This window comes from Hoplias malabaricus, chromosome 2, assembly GCF_029633855.1.
Source record: "Hoplias malabaricus isolate fHopMal1 chromosome 2, fHopMal1.hap1, whole genome shotgun sequence".
Lineage (NCBI taxonomy): Eukaryota > Metazoa > Chordata > Actinopteri > Characiformes > Erythrinidae > Hoplias > Hoplias malabaricus.
The window spans coordinates 79,435,053-79,454,568 of record NC_089801.1 but is presented as its reverse complement, the minus strand read 5'-3'; the positions used below and the strand labels follow the sequence as shown (position 1 = coordinate 79,454,568).

The window sequence follows — 19,516 nt, the reverse complement described above, 5'->3', positions numbered from 1 at the left end:
CGGCTTTTGAGATAATTTGAGTTTTTTAGGTGCGCCTTATAGTGCGGAAAATACGGTACTCGCTCATTTCTACCTCCCTGATAAATTATATCAGCAAATGTGACCCCTCTGCCTCACCTTTAACTGATCATTGTGTTATTTCTTTATCTCTGATGCTTTCAAGGTCAGATCCTAGTCTCATTCGTATTTGGAAATTTAATAACACTCTTTTAGAAAAGTCTGATCTCTGTAAAGATGTCAAACAACTGATATCATAAATCAATGCCTTGGAAATGTTACCTGTCGTCAGGATCGCGGGGACTGACGGAGGCGGACGCACTCGCTATAACACAACATACTTTTATTTATACAAAAGATAACAAAACAAGGACAGTCAGATTTGTATCACACAACAGGATCCTTAGACAAAGAGAGCTAATAGACTAGAGACAGAAACCACAGGTTACACAAAACACAGGAAAGGAAACACTAACAGAGCAGAGAGAGAAATAGACAAACCGAGCACACGCAGCAAAGGAGAAGAAGAAAACAGACCAGAGAAAGAGACACAAACCAACTTGATAGAGATGAGAATGGAGAATAGACAAGACAAATAGACCAGAGACAGAGGACCGAATATGGAATGTCCAACAAACACACACAGAGACAAGGGAACTTAAACGCACACCACAGACAAGGAACACCTGGGACAGCTAACGAGAGGACAGGACTACAAATGAGACACTGATGAGGAGGAGGAACAAAGGCAGGACTAGGGCGGAGACATGAACAATAACAAAGAGCACATGGCGGGGGAACAACAGACACGACAGGACAAGGGCGTGACACCTGTGAGTAAATGGGAATGGTTTAAATTTAAGAGAAGAGAACTGGGGATTTATTCAAGTAAAAAACTATCTAAGTTTAAAAAACAAAAACAACTTAAAATTATCACCAGTGTTAATGATCTTTGTAAGAAAACTAATGTGTCTCCTGAGGAACCTGTTGAATTAAATCACACACAGAGTGAACTAGACTTACATTTAGAAAAAGCAAAGGGTGCATTTGTTTGCTCTGGAGCTCGTTGGATTGAAGAAGGGGAAAAAATACCTCTTTTTTTTAACCTTGAAAACCACAGGCAATTAAAGAAAATCATTAGTTAATTGAATGTAAACGGTTATGTTTCAAAAGATGAAAGACAAATTGATAGAGAAATATTAAAATAAATAAAATAGTCTGTCACCAAACATAGAGGTTTTATTTGGTTGTTCTGCGATAAAACAAGTACATTTAAGTTTATTCGAAAATATGTTCCCAGGCGCTCCCTCTCTCTCCCAGACCCAGAGAGAGTGAGTGATCTCGGCACATCGACTCTCTTTGTCTTCATCTGCGTCCCTGCTATTGGTTTACAGAGGTGTCAATCACTTCTGACCCGCCCCCTCAGAGCTGTGAGCGAATCCCTGTGGAGAGCGGCGTCCAGCAGCGCACCCCTCCCCCGGGGAATAGGACCCCGCTCACAGCCGGCAGCCGCTCATTGGTCCACAGCTGCACTGAATCTAAGAAGGAACGCCCTCAACTTTGAATTCACGAAGACTTTACGTCAAAACTTACCATTGCCTGGGCGCTAGGAGCTCCAGAACAGTGCGTTACCGTTACTCAGGAAATAAAGGCACGTTTACTGTGGCGTGGTGAGTAAGGGATTGTCTTTTTGGAGCTTTTCACCGGTGCGGCGCCTCTCTCCTGAGACTGTGTTTTTTTAAAGACAGAATCTGAAGAGATTTTACAGTCTGTTATGGTTTAAATGTCCGAGTTTAAATGTCGTCCTGCTCCAGGTGTAAACAGTCAGTACCGAGCAGGGGGCTGAAAGTCAGTGTGTGTGTAGTGGTGTTACTACTGAGACATATGAGGTGGTGTTGAGGGCTTTTTGATCAAATAATTTGACGCTATGAACTAATTAATGTTGATTAACAATAGAGGGCGTTTCTGTACAAAGGGTTTAATGGAAACTTTTACATCTGAACATAAAATTGTGCACTAATGTGACAAATGTTGTCTTCGAAAAAACCCCTAAATAAAATAAAGAGCAATTATTAACGATTCCTAATGAAAACAAGTGCACAAGTGTAGTACAATAGGAAACAGTGCTTAAACAGTGAGTGTGGGGCTGTGTTTGCGCTGCTGCTGCTGCCCTCGTGTGGTGCACATGTGTAAATGCGACCGGCACAAATCTGTGTGGAGACACTGACCGGTCGATCACGATAAAAACCGGTGTGGATCCTAATCGTCCCCGTCCTAATCCCCCTTCCCCTTGTTTTCCTGTGGTTGATGTCGTCATGTGATTGGATCAAATGTACGTCAATCAACAACTCGACAAGGACCCTCTAAACGATCAGACGGTTAATGCATGTCCGAGTTTTTACCCACATTAATATTCTTGTGTCTTATATGATTAATGAGAATCACTGAAAACACCGTCCCAGAGGGAACCACAGAGGGACCCCACAACTTCAACTTAAAAGTCTGTAGAACGATGAATAAAATAGTTGTGTAAATGTATCATTTATAACAAAATAAACTTCAACACTTTTCATTGATCACTGTGTGAAACACAACACAATTTAGAGTGTATTCTACGATTAAATGGTTATTTATATCATTATTGATCTTTTATTAGTTATTTTCAATGTTGTGTGTAGCTTTTACAGCAATTAATGGTTGTTTTTATTGTTCGTCTTATTTTCTCATCATCATTAATCATGACGACAGTGACACTTCAATCACTGAATCAGAATCAAAAGATGGGAAAGGACTGATAATTAATCCCTGAAGCACTTTTTTACCAAGATCTTTGTGTTGAAAAACTGAACAGAATGAAATGCACTTTTATTAAATACATGTGCCTCGTGTTTCTTCAGTTTCAAATGGTATAATCTGTTCAGTGACGTACAAAAGTGTACACATCTCTAATGAAGCTTTCTGTTCACTACGACACAGTGACGTTTCAAAATGATTGACAGTGAAGGAGGGTTAATGTGTGATGAGCTCATGAAAATACATCTACATTATCACTGTACGTCTATCGTCTATTGATGTGTTTTATGTTTTTAAATGTTCCTGTGTGTAAACAATTCACTTGAGTTCAACTGAACACCTTTATTCTTTTTGTGTTAAATAAACTGCCACAGTATTTTACATTGGTAAGAGATGGGTCAGTGTAGGAGCTGTATACGTCGTCGTCACCATATTAATGTTTTCTCTCTGTGTTTGTTTCCATGCGCAGTGGGGACATTAATGTTTGTCTGTGTTCATTAAATGTGAGAAAAAAAAATGCTGAACTGTGACAAAGGAGACAAAGAGATGTTTTCACTTTCATCAATTTATTATTATTAGAATTTCAGAATTATGGAGAATATTCTGTGAAAGGTCCATCGCAGCGTCCACAGCCCAACCCCCGAAAAACAAGACATTGGCAACAGTGGCAAAGAAGAACTCCCTGTCTGGAAGAAGCCTTGGAAGGAACCAGACTTTGACGGAGGCCTTTTAACTGAATCCATTTTAAAAATAACCCTCCGAGCACCGTCCATCCTCCATTCAGTGACACACACCCCTCCCCTCCCCCAACACGCACACACACACACACACTCCTTAAATAACCGTGGTCTGGAAGAAGAGCCAGAATTAAAGGATGACGTCACAGATTCAGTTCAGTGGAAAAGTTTGGACGCCCCCCAGTCACCTACAAGTTTATTGTTTCTCTAAATTCATTTATTTATTTTGTGTTCATCTCCTTCACCTCAGAGACTCAACCATGTACTCAGGTGTACCCAAACTTGTGATGAACTGCACTGAAGCTGCTGATAGAAAGGAGGCGTGTCACGGCTGTTGAGTCAGAACCTCGTATCTCTAAAGAGTGCCTTTACAGGAGCAGTGAAGTGAAGCCCTGGTCTTCAGCTTCAGAACAGAACTCACAGCCCTGAAAATCCCAGCTCTGGAGCTTTTAAACATCTGAAGGAGTTCAGAGATCTTTGGCACGTTCTCAACAAGCTCCACTATAAAGTTCATTACTGGAACCGCCTTGAAACAGATTTTACACAGATTCCTGAAGATAGCTGAAGATTTACTGAAGCTCCATCTGACACAACCCCACTGAATATTCACAACCATCCCAACCCCCTGAGGAGACACCATCACACAGACTACACCCTGAATAGAGGGCTTCAGAGTGTGTGTGTGTGTGTGTGTGTGTGGAGATGCAGTAGAAAGACAGACTTCTGTTTTAAGAGATTTATTAAATGTTCATAATATTAAACTTTAATAAAAGTATATTTCAGAATTCTTCTTTTCCACCAACAAACATCACTCTTTCATTTCCCCCCACAACAAACCCCCAGAATCCAATCTCACAGAAAGGAGAAGAGTTTCTTAGAGAAGCCCCATCTTTTCCTTCTGTTCCTATGTTTGTGTTTCCTTTCAGCTTTAAGACACATCTCTTAACCCCCGTCCACTCAGCATCAACACACTGTCTGTGCTCAGTTTACACCATTAACCAGATTAACAAGAACAAAGACAGTTCAGTGTTAGCCCACACTTACATTGTGTTTGGCGTCATTTGAAAACTAAATATTTAATATTTACAAATATCTGAAGAGTTCTGGAGGTGGAAGTGCACTATGACGAGGGTCTGTGTTTACACTGACGACACAGATGAACACAACCCACCCATTACACCCTGATCCCCTCTGTCCTCTTTCCTCCTACAGGAAACACCTTCACTCACTCACACCCTCACTCCTTCATTACAGAGTAACAATAGAAACCTCTCCCATGTTCTGGGCTAAGGCTGGTTCTCTCTGTTTGAAGCTATATTTCCTGCTGTAGAGAAGAGGCGCTCAGATGGTGTTGAGGAGCCTGGGATACAGAAGTAGGACCGAGCTGGACACGTCAGAGACAGAGAATCCACTGTTTTGTAACTGACTCCCCATAGATTTGATGTGAGAGACGATGGAGACCAGCGCACAGTGTAAATAAACACAGCGCTTTATAACGAGAGAAATCAAATAAACAGCTGAAAAATCCTGTTTACATCAGGGATATAAAAGAGAGAGACGTGCAGGGGTGTAGTGTTCACTCAGATCCAGGTTTTATCACTGTTTTGTCCCTGAAGAGTCTCTCTGCTCGCTTTCTTTTACAAACTGAGCTTCATTTCTGTTTCATCGTCTTTTGTGATTCTCCTCACATTTTAAAGCAGCAGCTCGTTTGACAGAAAAGACCAATCAAAACAATAGATCACACACAGCACTATTTTATCTGACACAAACTCACTGAGGAGTCTGAACCAACCAAGATGCCTGAATAAAGCCTAAACCCAGCACACAGGGGTTCAGTGAATGTGGTGGTGAGTGTGTGTAAGTGTGTGAGTGTGTGTGTGTCAGTGGAGACGCTGTAGAAGGACAGAGTGCCGGCCGGACAGTCCACATACACTCCTACTCTGTTAGAGCTGGAGGGAGGAGGAGGGACATCAGTAATGTTCTTATTGTGACGGACAGAGTAACTGTTATTAGAGCAGAACAGACTCCAGGACTTTTCATTCTTTCCAAACAAACAGTCATCACTGAGTCCTTTTCTGCTGATTGATTTATACGCCACTGAAATATAAACCTCCCTCCCACTCCACTCAGTTTCCCAGTAACAGCTTCCAGTCAGACTCTCTCTGCACAGAACCTGCAGCCAGACACTGAATCTCTCTGGATGATCAGGATACGACTGTGTCTCCTTCACACGCTTCACCTTCCTGTTCCCCTCAGACAGAGAGAGGCGTGTGTGCACTGTGTTTGGGTCCAGTGTGAGCTCACAGGCATCTGCATACAACAAGGTACACAACACACAATCAGACACACAATGGTACCACATTAAAATAAGAATACACTAATAAAGGTTTATAAATGGTTTAAAAGCCTGTTATTACATGGTTATTAATTACACTGTGAACATTTTAAAAGTGATTAATAATCCTTTGTAACGCAGAGAACGGAAGTGTGACAGTGAACTCTTTTGTGTCTAATACTGAAAGTGTGAGAGAACTTAGTGAAAATGTGGAGGTAAAGAATAAGCTCAGACCTGAGAATGTGAGTTTAGTCATTTCACATGTTAAAGTTCACCACATTATCATTAAAGTAGAAAAAGACACTCTGGTGGTGGGTAATTCATTAAAGGGTTAAACTCATTAACAAATATGTGCTGGAGTTGATGGGGTTAATGTCAACTGATGGAGGAGACACAGTGAGGTCAGTATTCAGCAAGATCTGAGGTTTAACTGTAGATAGATGTGGGTTCACTATTTGGCAAACAACAGGTCACTGGTGCCCTTTATATCTGTGTTATAACTGATTATTAATGTGTTAACAACATAACTATTAATAAACAGACTTTAAACCATTTATAAACCTTTGTAAGTGAAGTCTTATTCTGAAGTGGTACCTACACAACACACAAACAACACAAAATGAGACACAACGAATGTAAAGAGAAAGAGCAGGAGAGAAAAGGAAAAGTGAAAACGAAACAGAAAAAGCAAAAGAGCATGAAGGAGGAAGGGAGAAAGAGAGAGAGAGAGAGAACCTACATTTTCTTGGTCCTGGTTTAATCCTGATCTCTCCTCCATGCTCCAACCTACAACACACACACACACAGTTGTGAGTTGATGGTTGTGTTTGAGTTGTGTGTGTTCTCACTGTACTCTCTGAGCCCCACATTCAGCTTCTTCACAGCGTCATTCATTGATGTCATTTTTAGAAACAGAAGAAAGATCATCATCTGTGGTGATTCATCCTCTCTGTCTTTTTATCACAGAGAAATATCCTGTCTCTCTTTCTCTGTGTTTCATTTCCTCCATTTCCATCTGTTCCTCTCAGCCTTCAACACAGAATAATGCAGCAGAGTCGCTCTTCTACAACTTCATTAAACCCTTTTTAGATCCTACACTCAGCTGCTCATTTATTAGGTTCTTCTGAGCCTGATGAACTTTGGTGTCATCCTGGAACAATCCACTGCTGGGACGACCTGGTCATTCAGTCCATTCAGGTCCTCAGTGGACTTTTTTTCCTCAGTGGACATTTTACTGCCACACACCACTGCTGAGTCTAGACCTGACCCACTGAAGACCCCCAGATCAAAAAACTGCTGAGTCTAGACCTGACCCACTGAAAACCCCAGATCATAACACTGCTGAGTCTAGACCTGAACCACAGAAGACCCCCAGATCATAACACTGCTGAGTCTAGACCTGACCCACTGAAGACCCCCAGATCATAACACTGCCAAGTCTAGACCTGACCAACTGAGGACTCCCAGATCATAACACTGCTGAGTCTAGACCTGACCCACTGAAGACTCCCAGAACATAACACTGCTGAGTTTAGACCTGACCTACTGAAGACCCCCAGAACATAACACTGCCTCCAGAGGCTTGTGCAGGGGGCATCACTTCATCCACTTCCCTTCTGACCCTGACACACCCATCGCTCTGGAATAGGATCAGTCTGGACTCATCAGATCACATGACCTTTCTCCACTGCTCCAGAGTCCAGTCTTTATGCTTCATAGCGAACTGAATCCTTGTTTTCTGATTAACCTCTACTAGATTATTTACTATTAAATACTACTAGAGCAGAGCAGAGGCTAAATGAAGAAGGAACAAAGAGCTGTAGAGCTTATAGAAATACAGTAACAGCAGATGACATCAGTAACTGAACACACACAAATACAGAAAGCTGTCCGTACCTGAGTGTGTCCAGTCTGCAGTGTGGATCTTCCAGTTTAACAGAGAGCAGCTTCACTCCTGTGTCTCCTGGGTGATTGTAGCTCAGATCCAGTTCTTTCAGGTGTGAGGGGTTTGATCTCAGAGCTGATGCCAGAAAAGCACAGCCTTCCTTTGTAACTAAACAACCAGACAATCTACAGAAAGCAGGGAAAGAGAGAGAGAGAGAGAAGTGAAAGATGTGGTATTTACTCAGAGCAAAACAAGCTGCTGTTTAGAATCAAATCAACAAGCACCAAATTCTGTTTAATTTACAAAAACACTTCAGTATCAAACAGGTTAAAATCTAAAGGTAAAAGTTATAAAAAAAAAGTTTAAAACCCTTAACATAATTACAAAAAGACCTGGATGTTTGTTTTCATAAATCTAAGACATTTTAGAGTTTAGAGTCAAAACCTCACTCAATAGAAATGAAATGAAATCACAACACAACAGTGTCCCACAGAGGGGTTATTACTAGAAGTATATATACAGACATTAATCCAGTAAAGGTTTCTATACTATGACCTTATGAAATTATGTGTTCATTATTACAAATATGACAAAGCAGATAATGAGGCCCAGGGTCTTACGGAGGGGTTAAGAGTTTGCAAAGAGCTATTGTTGAGAAAATTGGTAAATGGGTAAACGATGGTGAACTTAAAACCTGGCTAGCAGCGCAGGATGCATACACTCTCCATAAGCCTATTTCTGTGAAATTTAAGAAAAACAGAGTTTTTGTGAAAAACATGGATGAGCAATGGCAAGCCGATTTAGTGGATATGACTAGTTTATCAGGGAATAATGAGAATATGAAATTTATGTTAACTTGTATAGATATTTTATCTAAATATGCTTGGGTACGTGTATTACGGAACAAATCAGGAGCTGAGGTGACAAAAGCTTTTGAGTCTATTCTGATGGATGGGAGAGTTCCTAAAAAACTGCCAACTGACCAAGGAAAATAATTATTTAATAAAAACTTTCAAGGATTAATGAACAGGTATAATATCATACATTTTGCAACAGGCACAGGCCAGAAAGTTTCGGTCTGTGAACATTTTAACAAGACGCTTAGAAATAAAATCTGGAAATATTTCGCAGCTGTTAATATGAGAAAAAACGTTGATGTGGTACAGGATTTTGTCCTTGCTTACAATAATAATTACCACAGCTCTATCAAAATGAAACCTGTTGATGTTAATTAAACAAATTCATTCAAAGTTTTTAAAAACTTGTACGGCTTGATTCCTTCAAGAACCAAGAAACTACGTTTTAAGTTTAAGATCGGCGACATTGTAAAGATTTCACGTGTGAAAAGACATTTTGAAAAAAGACATGAGCAAAACTACACGAATGAAAATTTCACGGTTTCGGAACAGATACCGAGAGATCCTCCGGTTTACAAGCTGCAAGATATGGATGGTGAAAACATTGATGAGGCATTTTATGAACAGGAGCTACAAAAAACTAAAGTCGCAAAAGATATATCCTATAAAATTGAGAAAATTTTAGATGAAAAAATACAAAATAGGAGAAAGATGTGTTTAGTGAAATGGGTGGGGTGGCCTGAAAAGTTTAACTCTTGGATTCCTGCAAAGGACGTGATTGACATCAAAGTTTAAAAAGATTTGATATGAACGCATTGAATATCATAACCATATAGTCATGGAAGAGAACAGATTCTACTTGACTCTCCCGAGCAACGCATCCAAAGACATCTATCCTGAAAACAAGATTTCATGTTACACCACCAAATTTGCCAAACCTATTGAATTGACGGGTGACTGGGAGGTGGCTCTCACTGAAGTACAATGTCCTCATTCATGGTACTCGTTGACAGTGTGGGAAAGAATTTTATACCTGTCAAATGAGTCCGGGGTATTACAGCAACATAGATGCTCTGGTTCAGGAAATTAATAGAGTGGTAAAAAAGTTAGCTCTTGAAATAAAAATCCAATATAATGTTAATACCAACAAAATACGTATGGTGACTGATAAAAGTTATTCGCTGGGGGCTCACGGGATTCTATCAATTATATTAGGTCTGGAACCAAAAAAAAAATCTTACACGTGATGAACCTGAGGCTCCCTATCCGGTAGATGTCCGCGCAGGCTTTTATGTCCTGTATGTGTATACAGATATTATTCATTATCAAAGGGTAGGGGATACCATTGTTGAGATGTGTACATATAACCGGTGAGAACAACGAGATTGTCACAATAACTTACGACAAGCCACGCTACGTACCTGTGAGTAAGAGTTTTATAACTGATACAGTTATTGAAATTAAGTCAGACCAGAATCAACATATTCCTTTTCTCTACGGAAAAGTAATTGCTAAACTTCACTTTAGACCAGCAAAACATTCATTTCGTGTTTGAAAAAATGACTGGTATAAGCTACAGGGACCCCAGAAATCTTATACAATATTATACAAACCAAGCAGGAAGTGGTCTGCCGGGGTATAAAGGAACACCAACTATGTATGGTTCTGGGGTTAGGTGGAATCTCCAAAGCGCTTTTTAGGATGGCTGTGCCTGTTATTAAAAGGGGTATAACTATTGTAAAACCACATTTTAAAACAGCTGCACAAGGTATAGTAAGTGATGTCGTGAGCAACATTATTAGCAAGAATCAAAAACAGTATGGATCAGGAATTGCTGCGACTGCGCACAAGAATATTAGGAAGCCTCCTGGGAGGCGCATTTTAATTACAGATAAAAAGCGAAAGCTCACAGAGAGTAAGGGCAGAGTGAAAAAGAACAAACGAAGAGACAAGCGTGCTTCCTCCTAGGCCTCTATCAAGCAAAGAAGATTGAACATTTTATAACACAATGGCTTTCTTTCAACTGAATGCACCAAATCTGAACTAGATATTTTTACGTTACCTTACACTCAAACAAGTATTGAAAAATATACTTATGTCGAAATACCGCCACTTTCTGCCTTGACGGATAACGGACCCTTCGAGTTTTACGTAGCGGGAAATGGGGAAGACTACCTGGACTTGAACAACACCTTTTAACATCTAAGATGTAAGATCAGAAATCCTGACGGGTCAAATATTGCTAACGATGCCAAGGTCGGTAGTTATTATTATTATAACTACCCTATAGCACCTCTATTTTCACAAGTAGATGTTATGCTTGGGATCGCCTCATCAGTGAATCAAGCAATACTTACCCTTACAGATCAATAATGGAGTGTATTTTGAATTATGGCGCAGGCGCCTTGCAAACGCAATTTTCAACCGGATTGTTTTATAAAGATACAGCCGGTCAGATGGATGTAACCGACCCTTAAGGTCAGAAAGTAAAACCTTTGATTTGATCGGGCACATCCACTCTGATATATTTTTTCAAGATAAACTTTTACTAAACTGAGTTGATCTAAAAATTAAAATGGTTCGAAGTAAAGAGGAATTTTGTCTAATGAAAGACGGACCGAGGGATTACAAACTGAAATTACTCTCAGCATCACTGTTTGTGAAAAAAGTAACAGTTTCTCCGGCTGTGAAACTGGGTCATGCGCAAGTGTTACTTAACCCTACACCTAAATATCCATTAGAGAGGGTCTCTATGAAAACCTTCAGTCTACCCGCAGGCAGTCATATCTGTACCCAAGAGAACCTGTTTTTCCTGCGTTATTTATCGTAAATACTGATCCGAGTCACTTGCCTGGGGAACACTGGTTGGCTTTATATCTCATCAATGAAGTCACAGGATATTTTTTCGATTCATATGGAAATCACCCAAATTCCCCAAATTCATCTTTCCTGAATCTATTTATTATTTAAAAAAAAAAGAACTGTCTGGAAGTAATACATAACTCAAAACAAGTTCAGAGGTTCGAATCTGTTTGTTGCGGACAACATTGTGTATTATTTTTATATCATAAAGCTAAAGGTTATACTTTAAATGAAATTATGTCTATGTACAGTGATGATTTAAAAAGAAACGATGATATGGTTGTAGCTTTTGTTAAAAAATGTACCCTAGAAAAAATTACATTACAAGTTATGAATTGTATTCAATGTGTTAACTCTGGTGAAAAAATTACAGTGTATTTGAATTAAAAATAATAACAATGATATGTAAAATCATTGAAATTACATTTTATTTAAATAAAGAAAAACATTACATGGTTAATTGTTACAAAGATTCATCATTTATGAAATAAAATTACAATATGATTAATAAAAAATTCAACCAGCTTGAAGTGGTAAATCTAGGAGTTTTAAAAACAGGTTCAAGATTAGAGGACTCATTACTTTTAGGGGAGTGTGGTGGAAAATTATGACAGAAATAAGAAAGCTGAGTCGGTTTCTCAACTAACTTCTCTTATACCTGGAATGCCCTTTGAAGTTCACCATCTGTTTGCTCTTTTTACATTTCAATCACCTTTCAATGTATCCTGCTCGCAGTATGACTCCAAGTCTTTTACCATTTGTTTTTTACTCTCTTTTGTATTTCTAACACCTTTGCAGACGTGCTCTGTGCCTCCCCCTCTACCCCTTTGGTCTCAGTTATCTCCTCTCTGTGTTCCGGAGACAAGAGGAGTTGATTGAACGGAAGGTGTCGATATGCTGTTATTTGAAACACACACACACACACACAAGTCTGCTGTTACACACAGAGAATTAAGAATAAAACAATTTCAGTTTACACAAGCATGCATGGTCATTGCTGATTAAAAATATCTATATGGATTATGAATAATTTCTATAAACAAATTTCCATCACAGGAGTAGGCAGTGGGAGAATACAACGATTTTGATTTTTTAACATCAGATATTTTACGTCTAACCCCTGCATTAGGTATGGTTGATAACGGAATGTTTAAGTTAGCGACAGTTTGTAACAGTTCAGCCCAGCCTAACGGTCTCTGGTCATCAAATACTTTTTGAGGAGCTGTGAGATTTTTAATCAAATCCAACATGTGTGATCCTTTGACTGTTTGACCTTGAAATAAATTCTCCATCATTCCATGAAACTACATCATTAGACTTGAATATTTTCTCCATTATGTAAGAAGCATTTTTTTCGGGTTCTGGCTGGAACATTTCCTATAGCCTCTTTAATAATTTTGTATTTAGTTGTTTGTAAATCCTCAGTAGCCACCGTCAAAAAGTAGCCTCTGTCAACGCCATATTTTCAGCAGGTAGGGAAACGGTTAATTGAGACGTTTCTTCTTCTCCCTGTTTGACAATTTTTAAAAATCTTTGCAAGGCTGATGCATAAAGTTTAGCCTTTTCATAAGGAATCAAATCACGCATCACATTGTCTATATAATTTTCCACCATTTTTCTAACAATTTCTTTTCCACTTGTCATGTTTTTAAGTTTATCTAATTGGTGTTGAGGCACCAAATACATCTTATCAGCGGTTTCCATGTTATCTCTGACCATATGCTATTAAACTGCTGATGAAGGGGACTGCGACACTTAATAAAGGCAGAAGAAAACCTCCGGATTGGTTAACAGATTTTGTTTTAGCATCCACTAAAAGATTCTGTTCTTTAATTAGCAAATAGTTTAATTAATTTTTTCTGTCTTTTAAACTGATGATATTGACGAGACGTTAAAGGAATGTTTCCTCTCAATGGATGTAGGGCTAATTCGCAGATGGCTAATATGAGATCTGAGGAAGCTTTATGTAATATAACCTTCCTTTCTCCAGGGGTAGCATGATATAGAGATGTCAACATCTGAAAATTTCTCTTTAGACACGCAGACATTTTTCAGTACTTTAAATTTTTTTTCTTTGGAATATACACTGCAGGATTCTCCCACGCAAACAAACCTGACCTGAGACAAAGTTCTTCTGGTGTTGATGCATTTAAATCTAGAAATAAATACCCATAAGGTCTAGCAGTTGCTTCTTGGTAACATTCTAAAAAGTATTTGTTGTTACCCGGATACATTTGACGTGCCAGTATGCTTATCTGTAGCTTATCTCTAGGATGTTTAAAAAGTACCATATAGTTGGTGTTTAAGTTGATGGTTCTGGTACTTTTTCCTTGAAAAAACAGATTTTGAACCAAATAGATGACGCTCAGGTTTCTGTGGTGTGTATAACCTGTGGTGTGTAAAGGCATTCTCTACCTCCTCGTTCTTGCTAGCTGTTTCCATCAGATCATCAATTACCAATAAATTAGTTTTGTGCGGTGGAAATAGTTCATCATCACACAAAGAGTCGGGTATTCCTTGAACAAAACATATGTTTATTTTGTTCATCAGATCATCATAGAGAGGCTTCCTGCACATATAACACCATACAATTTGATCTGGGATTTTTGACATGGAATCCGTACAATTTTCCAACGACATTTTGATAAAAAAAGATTTCCCACTATTGCTTGGTCCACACACTATACAAGAAAAAGGAAGCTGAAGTCTAGAATCAAATCCCTTTGGATTAATAATTTTTAGTTAATTTAGTTAGTTATTTAATATCCGTATGGTAATGTTGTGAAATCAGGTAAGAGAACATGTTTATCATACACAGCTCTGAATCTTTTCATCAGTGATTTGTGTTTTTAGTGAAAGCCTCTTTTATCTCTCACAATTTGATTGTGGGTAGTCATAATTTACGCATCAGAATTAGGATTTTTCACAAGTTCATTAACTAGTTCCGTCAAGGATTTCAAATACACAATTTCACCATTGGTGTAGTTTAAAGTAATACCCTTAACTTTCATTGTAATTTTACCTTTGAGAGTGCGGTAACCATAGGTTTTCGGACCCACACTGACAAATTCTACTATTTGATCACCTGTGTCCAGTTCGCTCGTAAGACCTCCTAAGTAATCACTTAGAGGAGGCATCCAGTCACCTTCTTTACTTTTGAAAATGATGCTGTCAGTTTCCGTGTATAAGCATCTCTGCTGTAGTCAATCTATCAGATTGTACAATTCAAGTCTTGCATAAGCTGTGGTGAAAATACTGATAAATACATTAGCATTACCCGGTTTGAGACACCTATCGTCTGCGTAACGCCACTGCACCAATGCCACCTCCTGATTCAGAATAGAGAAATGACTTACGTTGTACATATCCGAGAATATGAATTGTAAAAACTCACTATGGTCTTTGATCAGTGAAGTGTTTGTCCTGTCAGTTCTCTGACACATTTTTCCCCATAAAGAATTCAGTGCCAGTTTAGCCACAGTTCTCTGTGCAGGATTAACTTCAATGCGTGATTGTTCTAGTTTGATCCCTTCATTCTCCTCATACTTTTGTATGTACTCTTTTTTCTCGGCCTCATCAACCACCCAGGAGGGATAACCTGAGCTCTCCTGTTTTGTCTGCAGAAACCTGTTGATGTATTCTGTAAACAAACATTTCGAATGATTAGGTAAGTGCCATATTTCAATCACCTTCAACACTCTGTACCCCTTCTCAATGGCTTTCATCACCTCAACGCAACACCAACTACCTGTCAGGGCCCTCTCCTCATCCGTGTGTTTACAATTTTGCATTTGTTGTTCAGCACACATTCGACACAAAGGAAACAAGAGTTTGCATTTCACCTTATAAGGGAGAACAGGGGCCCACAAGCCCTTAGTGGGGAGAACTTTTGCTCTAATGAGCCTGAAATATGTTTCCAACGGTTGAAAATGACAGAAGATGATAGTGGGGTGACCCACGGGGTACCTCTTTGTTTTATTTAGATAAGGATAGAGTGAAATCGTAGTAATCAATCCTTTCACCGGGCTGAGCTACACAATGGAGATGCAATGCATTTGTTCGACCACTGAACAGAGCATCTCACAGTTTTATGCGCTCAGGAAAGTCAATGTGGGTCATAAACAATTTAACATCCTGGTTTGTTCTTTTCATCTCATTCCAGGTATGCTCTCACATCACAGTTACGTTCAGTTTGAAAGTGTTTTGCAAAGTCTGAATTCTATCCATAGAATTTTGATAAACATCCCCAAAAGGATTGTGAACTCTTACTTAGAGGATGTGGTAAATTTGAAGGAAAACATTTATCACATCCGTGATAAAAACATCCTAAAAACTCAAAAGCCTTTCGTCCACTACCATTTTCATAATAACCATCCACAAAGTAGTTTCTGAACTTGACCTCACCTTCATTGAGGGCATGTCAGATGGGGATCTTGCCTCTGTCAGAGATGTACTCGAGCCATTGTATGGAAGGTGTTGAGAATGATTTCTGACTGTCGAAGTAATTATCTAAAGGTGGTATAGCTAAAATGTTTTCAGACAGAAAGTTCATTCTGAATATTTGCAAACAGACACTAGCTGTAGTGATGCATTTGAACGGGTCAACCATTGTACTGCTCAGTATCTCATCCCTGAAAGCTATACAACCTTTTCTCAAAATGTGGACAACATTCTTACAATATTGAGCCATTTGTTCCTTAAAGTGAAAGAGCTTTCCTGCACGTGTATTGTACCATTCAAAAAACTATTCTGTTTCTTTGGCCATCATAGTGTCTACCCAATAGAACTAGGTGGATAAGGCCCTACAAAATTCTGATTTTCTTAAGTATTTCAGAAATGTGGAAAATATCCTTTTTTGTCTGTTGTGAACCCCATAGCCTTTGGAATAGCACTCAGTCTCATAGGGAGAAAAGAGAGACTGTCGATGTATCTCTGTTTATACTCAACATCTTGAAAACACAAGATTTTTCCACCTTACGCTATGATGTTAGGGGTGATACCTTCCTTTGCGAAATGGTTCAACAAAAGGTATGAATCATACCCTCTAGCATTGTGTGCTTTGAATGTATAACCTTTGTACTTTTCCCTGTGATACCTCCTAAAGAATGATGCCACACATTTATCCCCTTTTGCTGTCCACTCCTTACCTCTGAAACCAATGCAACATATATAATTAGCTACGTGGTAACCTGTTTGTTGATTTGTCTCAAAATCATAAAAGACGTACTTTTCATCAGGAATTTCAAATGTTTTAGGTTGCATAAAACATTCATGCATGATTTCTGAATCAACTTTGGCTCCGCAGTTTTTACAACGACTGTTTTGACACTGGTGTTTTTTGGATGCTTTACCCTGATCCTGCACTGTGTTACATTTAGGACAGTAGAATCTAGTTTTGCATAAAGTTTGATCATCGCTTGAATCAATCACTGTTTTATGTTTATCATAACAATACTGCGATCTACAAACCCTTAGACAACAAGTCTTTTTTAGTTGCTTAGGACAGTCTTTGTCAAGACATACGTTGCAATGAAAATCACATTTGTGATGTTTCAGATTGTTAAAGCCAGTGGAACAGTAAGGGCAGACATAGGATGTACCTAAAACACCTTTAAGATTTTTGACACCGTAAGAATGGTTATCTAGCAAGAACAGGGAAATGGTTTTGTCATGAGGCATGTTCCTGTTCTGAAACAAACTACACACTTCTTTTCATCACTTCGGTACAACACTATGATTTTGCAGTTCAAATGTTGCTCAAACCATGTAATATGTGCAAAGCTAACCATTTCATCTGTGGATAAACCTACATCATTTTGCAGTTGCGTCGCTATTTGTTCTACTTCAAAAATGTTTTTATCAGGATTCAATATTTGAGAAACGCATAAGGCAAAACAGGTTATGTTTGTTGTGAAAAACATACAGATGTTTCAACTTTTTCTGAACAAAATCTGAAGATACCCGATAGTTTTTTTTCCCTCCACCCTGAGGAGCATGCACAATTCGTATAACTAATTATAAAGTTTCATTGGAAAGTATTTCAAATTTACTCTGAATGACGTTTTCAAACAACATCAGAAAGGAATTCAGGTCGATACCCCCATCATTTATCTGCGACGATTTAACACGCGACGAAACATTGAGCGAATCACCCTGAATTTCTACAAACACACCATCACTCAGACCACCTATTTCATCATTGGCAATATTAAGCATTTCATTTAAAATCTCAAGAACATAATTGTAAAATTCAGCAAAACTATCAGCATTGCCTAGAGAGGAAAAGTTTATCCTTCTTCTAATTTCTGTGGTGCGGAATCTGTCTAAGCGATTTATATTGATATTTGGGTCAATACCACCCCCCATTTGTACATCACCATTGTCAGGTGGAGGAGAATTGTCATTCAGTTCATCCTCTCTTTCAACACTAGGGGATGGAGGAGAATTGTCATTGAGATCACTCTGATTTTCAATATTAGGTGAAGGAGGAAATATTTCAACCTCTCTTTCAACACTAGGTGAATGTTCGTTACTCGGATCATCATGATAATCAGGACCGGTTAATGAATTTTGACTTAAATTTATCAGATTATCATTTAATCTCAAAAGAAAAAAATCTGACAAAGATTCAGGATTATTTTCTGAGGTATTAACAGGAGATGTTAAACATTCAAAGTTTGGGGTTGGATTAGGAGGTTCTGACAATCTGTCGTTTAGCTGTTTTACAGCGTCTAACAGAAAAGGATTCAGAGTTGTACACGTATCGTGTTCATTGAGTGTGTTTTGTAATTTCGATAAGCTCTGCTCCAGTTCAAAGAAAACATCACACAAACTTTCAGCTGTATTTTCTTCAGTATTGTTAGGAGATGTTAAACATTCAAAGTTTGGGGTGTGATTTACGGACAAACTGTCATTAAGCTGATTTACAGCTTCTAATATAAAGGGATTCAGAGTTGTACCCGTATCGTGTTCATTCAATTTAGTTTCTAATTTTGAAATACTTCGCTTTAGTTCGCAGATTATCGGAGTGCTATTTAAATCATGTGAAAAAGGACTGATGTTAAACTTCTTAGCTTCATTGTTTAAAACCTCATTGTTAGGGCGTTTCTGTGCCATTTGACTAATACAATAACGCAAATTGAATAAATAAACATTAAAATAATATAAGTATTACATTCTTGAGTCAGCAGTCGATGGTTCTTCACAGATAACAGCATTTGTAGAAAGTAGCATCATAATAGTACCAGATTTGTTTTTACTGAAATCTAAAGATGAAAAAAAAAAAGTTTCAATTAGGACTAGGAAATACACATAAAATTATAAATTACATAATGTACTTTACTTACAGGGGAAGAGCTTCATCATAAGTGCATGTGTTCAAGTAGGAGGTGTCTCCAGTTCATAACTGTTTAGCATACTTGACTAAAGAGATACGAAAATTTCCATGAATAACATTATAAAATACATATTATATAGCAGAGGCGATTGCTCTAAGACTGCAAGGGAAGCTCAGCTTCCACTAAAATGTCAAAAAATAAGTGATCAAATATATACTGTTGTGTGTACATGTCATTGAATAAATATGCACTACAGTGCGCTCAACTTTTGTTCAGAATCAGCTTTTTATCACTGGTAAAACACGGCTTTCCTCTCAATCATTCCCTTCACGGTGCTTTAAACAGTGAGGACGCTGAGCGTCCACAGAGTTCAATAGAGAAGCAGCGAAGTGCAGCGAAACGAGACGAGTCATTGGATAAATGCTGGGCTTTGTCCCGCCCATCGGACGCTCTGTGTCTCTGGGAGTCTATGAGGCAGTGGGCTGGCCTCGGCTGGCCCGGACGCTCAGCTTCTGCATGATGATTGGATGATCTGTCTGAGGCTGAATCCCTTTTTGATTGACAGCGAAATGAGCGAATCAGCGATCCTTTGGTTTAAAGATCCGTGGGAGCGGATCTTTAATTACATTTTCATTCTGTTCTGAGTTGAACCAGACTTTCTTAAACCTCTTAGCGGCATTTTTTTTGTTAAAAATGACTAGCGACAAATCGAG

At 38.7% G+C, this 19,516-nt stretch overlaps 1 protein-coding gene across 1 annotated transcript; it reads right to left on the bottom strand.

Annotated features, from left to right (window-relative positions):
- Positions 1-5,277: 5,277 nt before the first annotated feature.
- LOC136678309 (stonustoxin subunit beta-like) lies at positions 5,278-18,890 on the bottom strand. The gene is made up of 5 exons (XM_066656322.1): positions 18,813-18,890; positions 18,641-18,731; positions 7,759-7,932; positions 6,602-6,648; positions 5,278-5,837 (listed from the first exon to the last, which is right to left on the bottom strand). The coding sequence occupies exons 1-5, from the start codon at positions 18,829-18,831 to the stop codon at positions 5,278-5,280; spliced, it is 891 nt and encodes a 296-aa protein (XP_066512419.1). The 5' UTR covers positions 18,832-18,890.
- Positions 18,891-19,516: the final 626 nt, after the last annotated feature.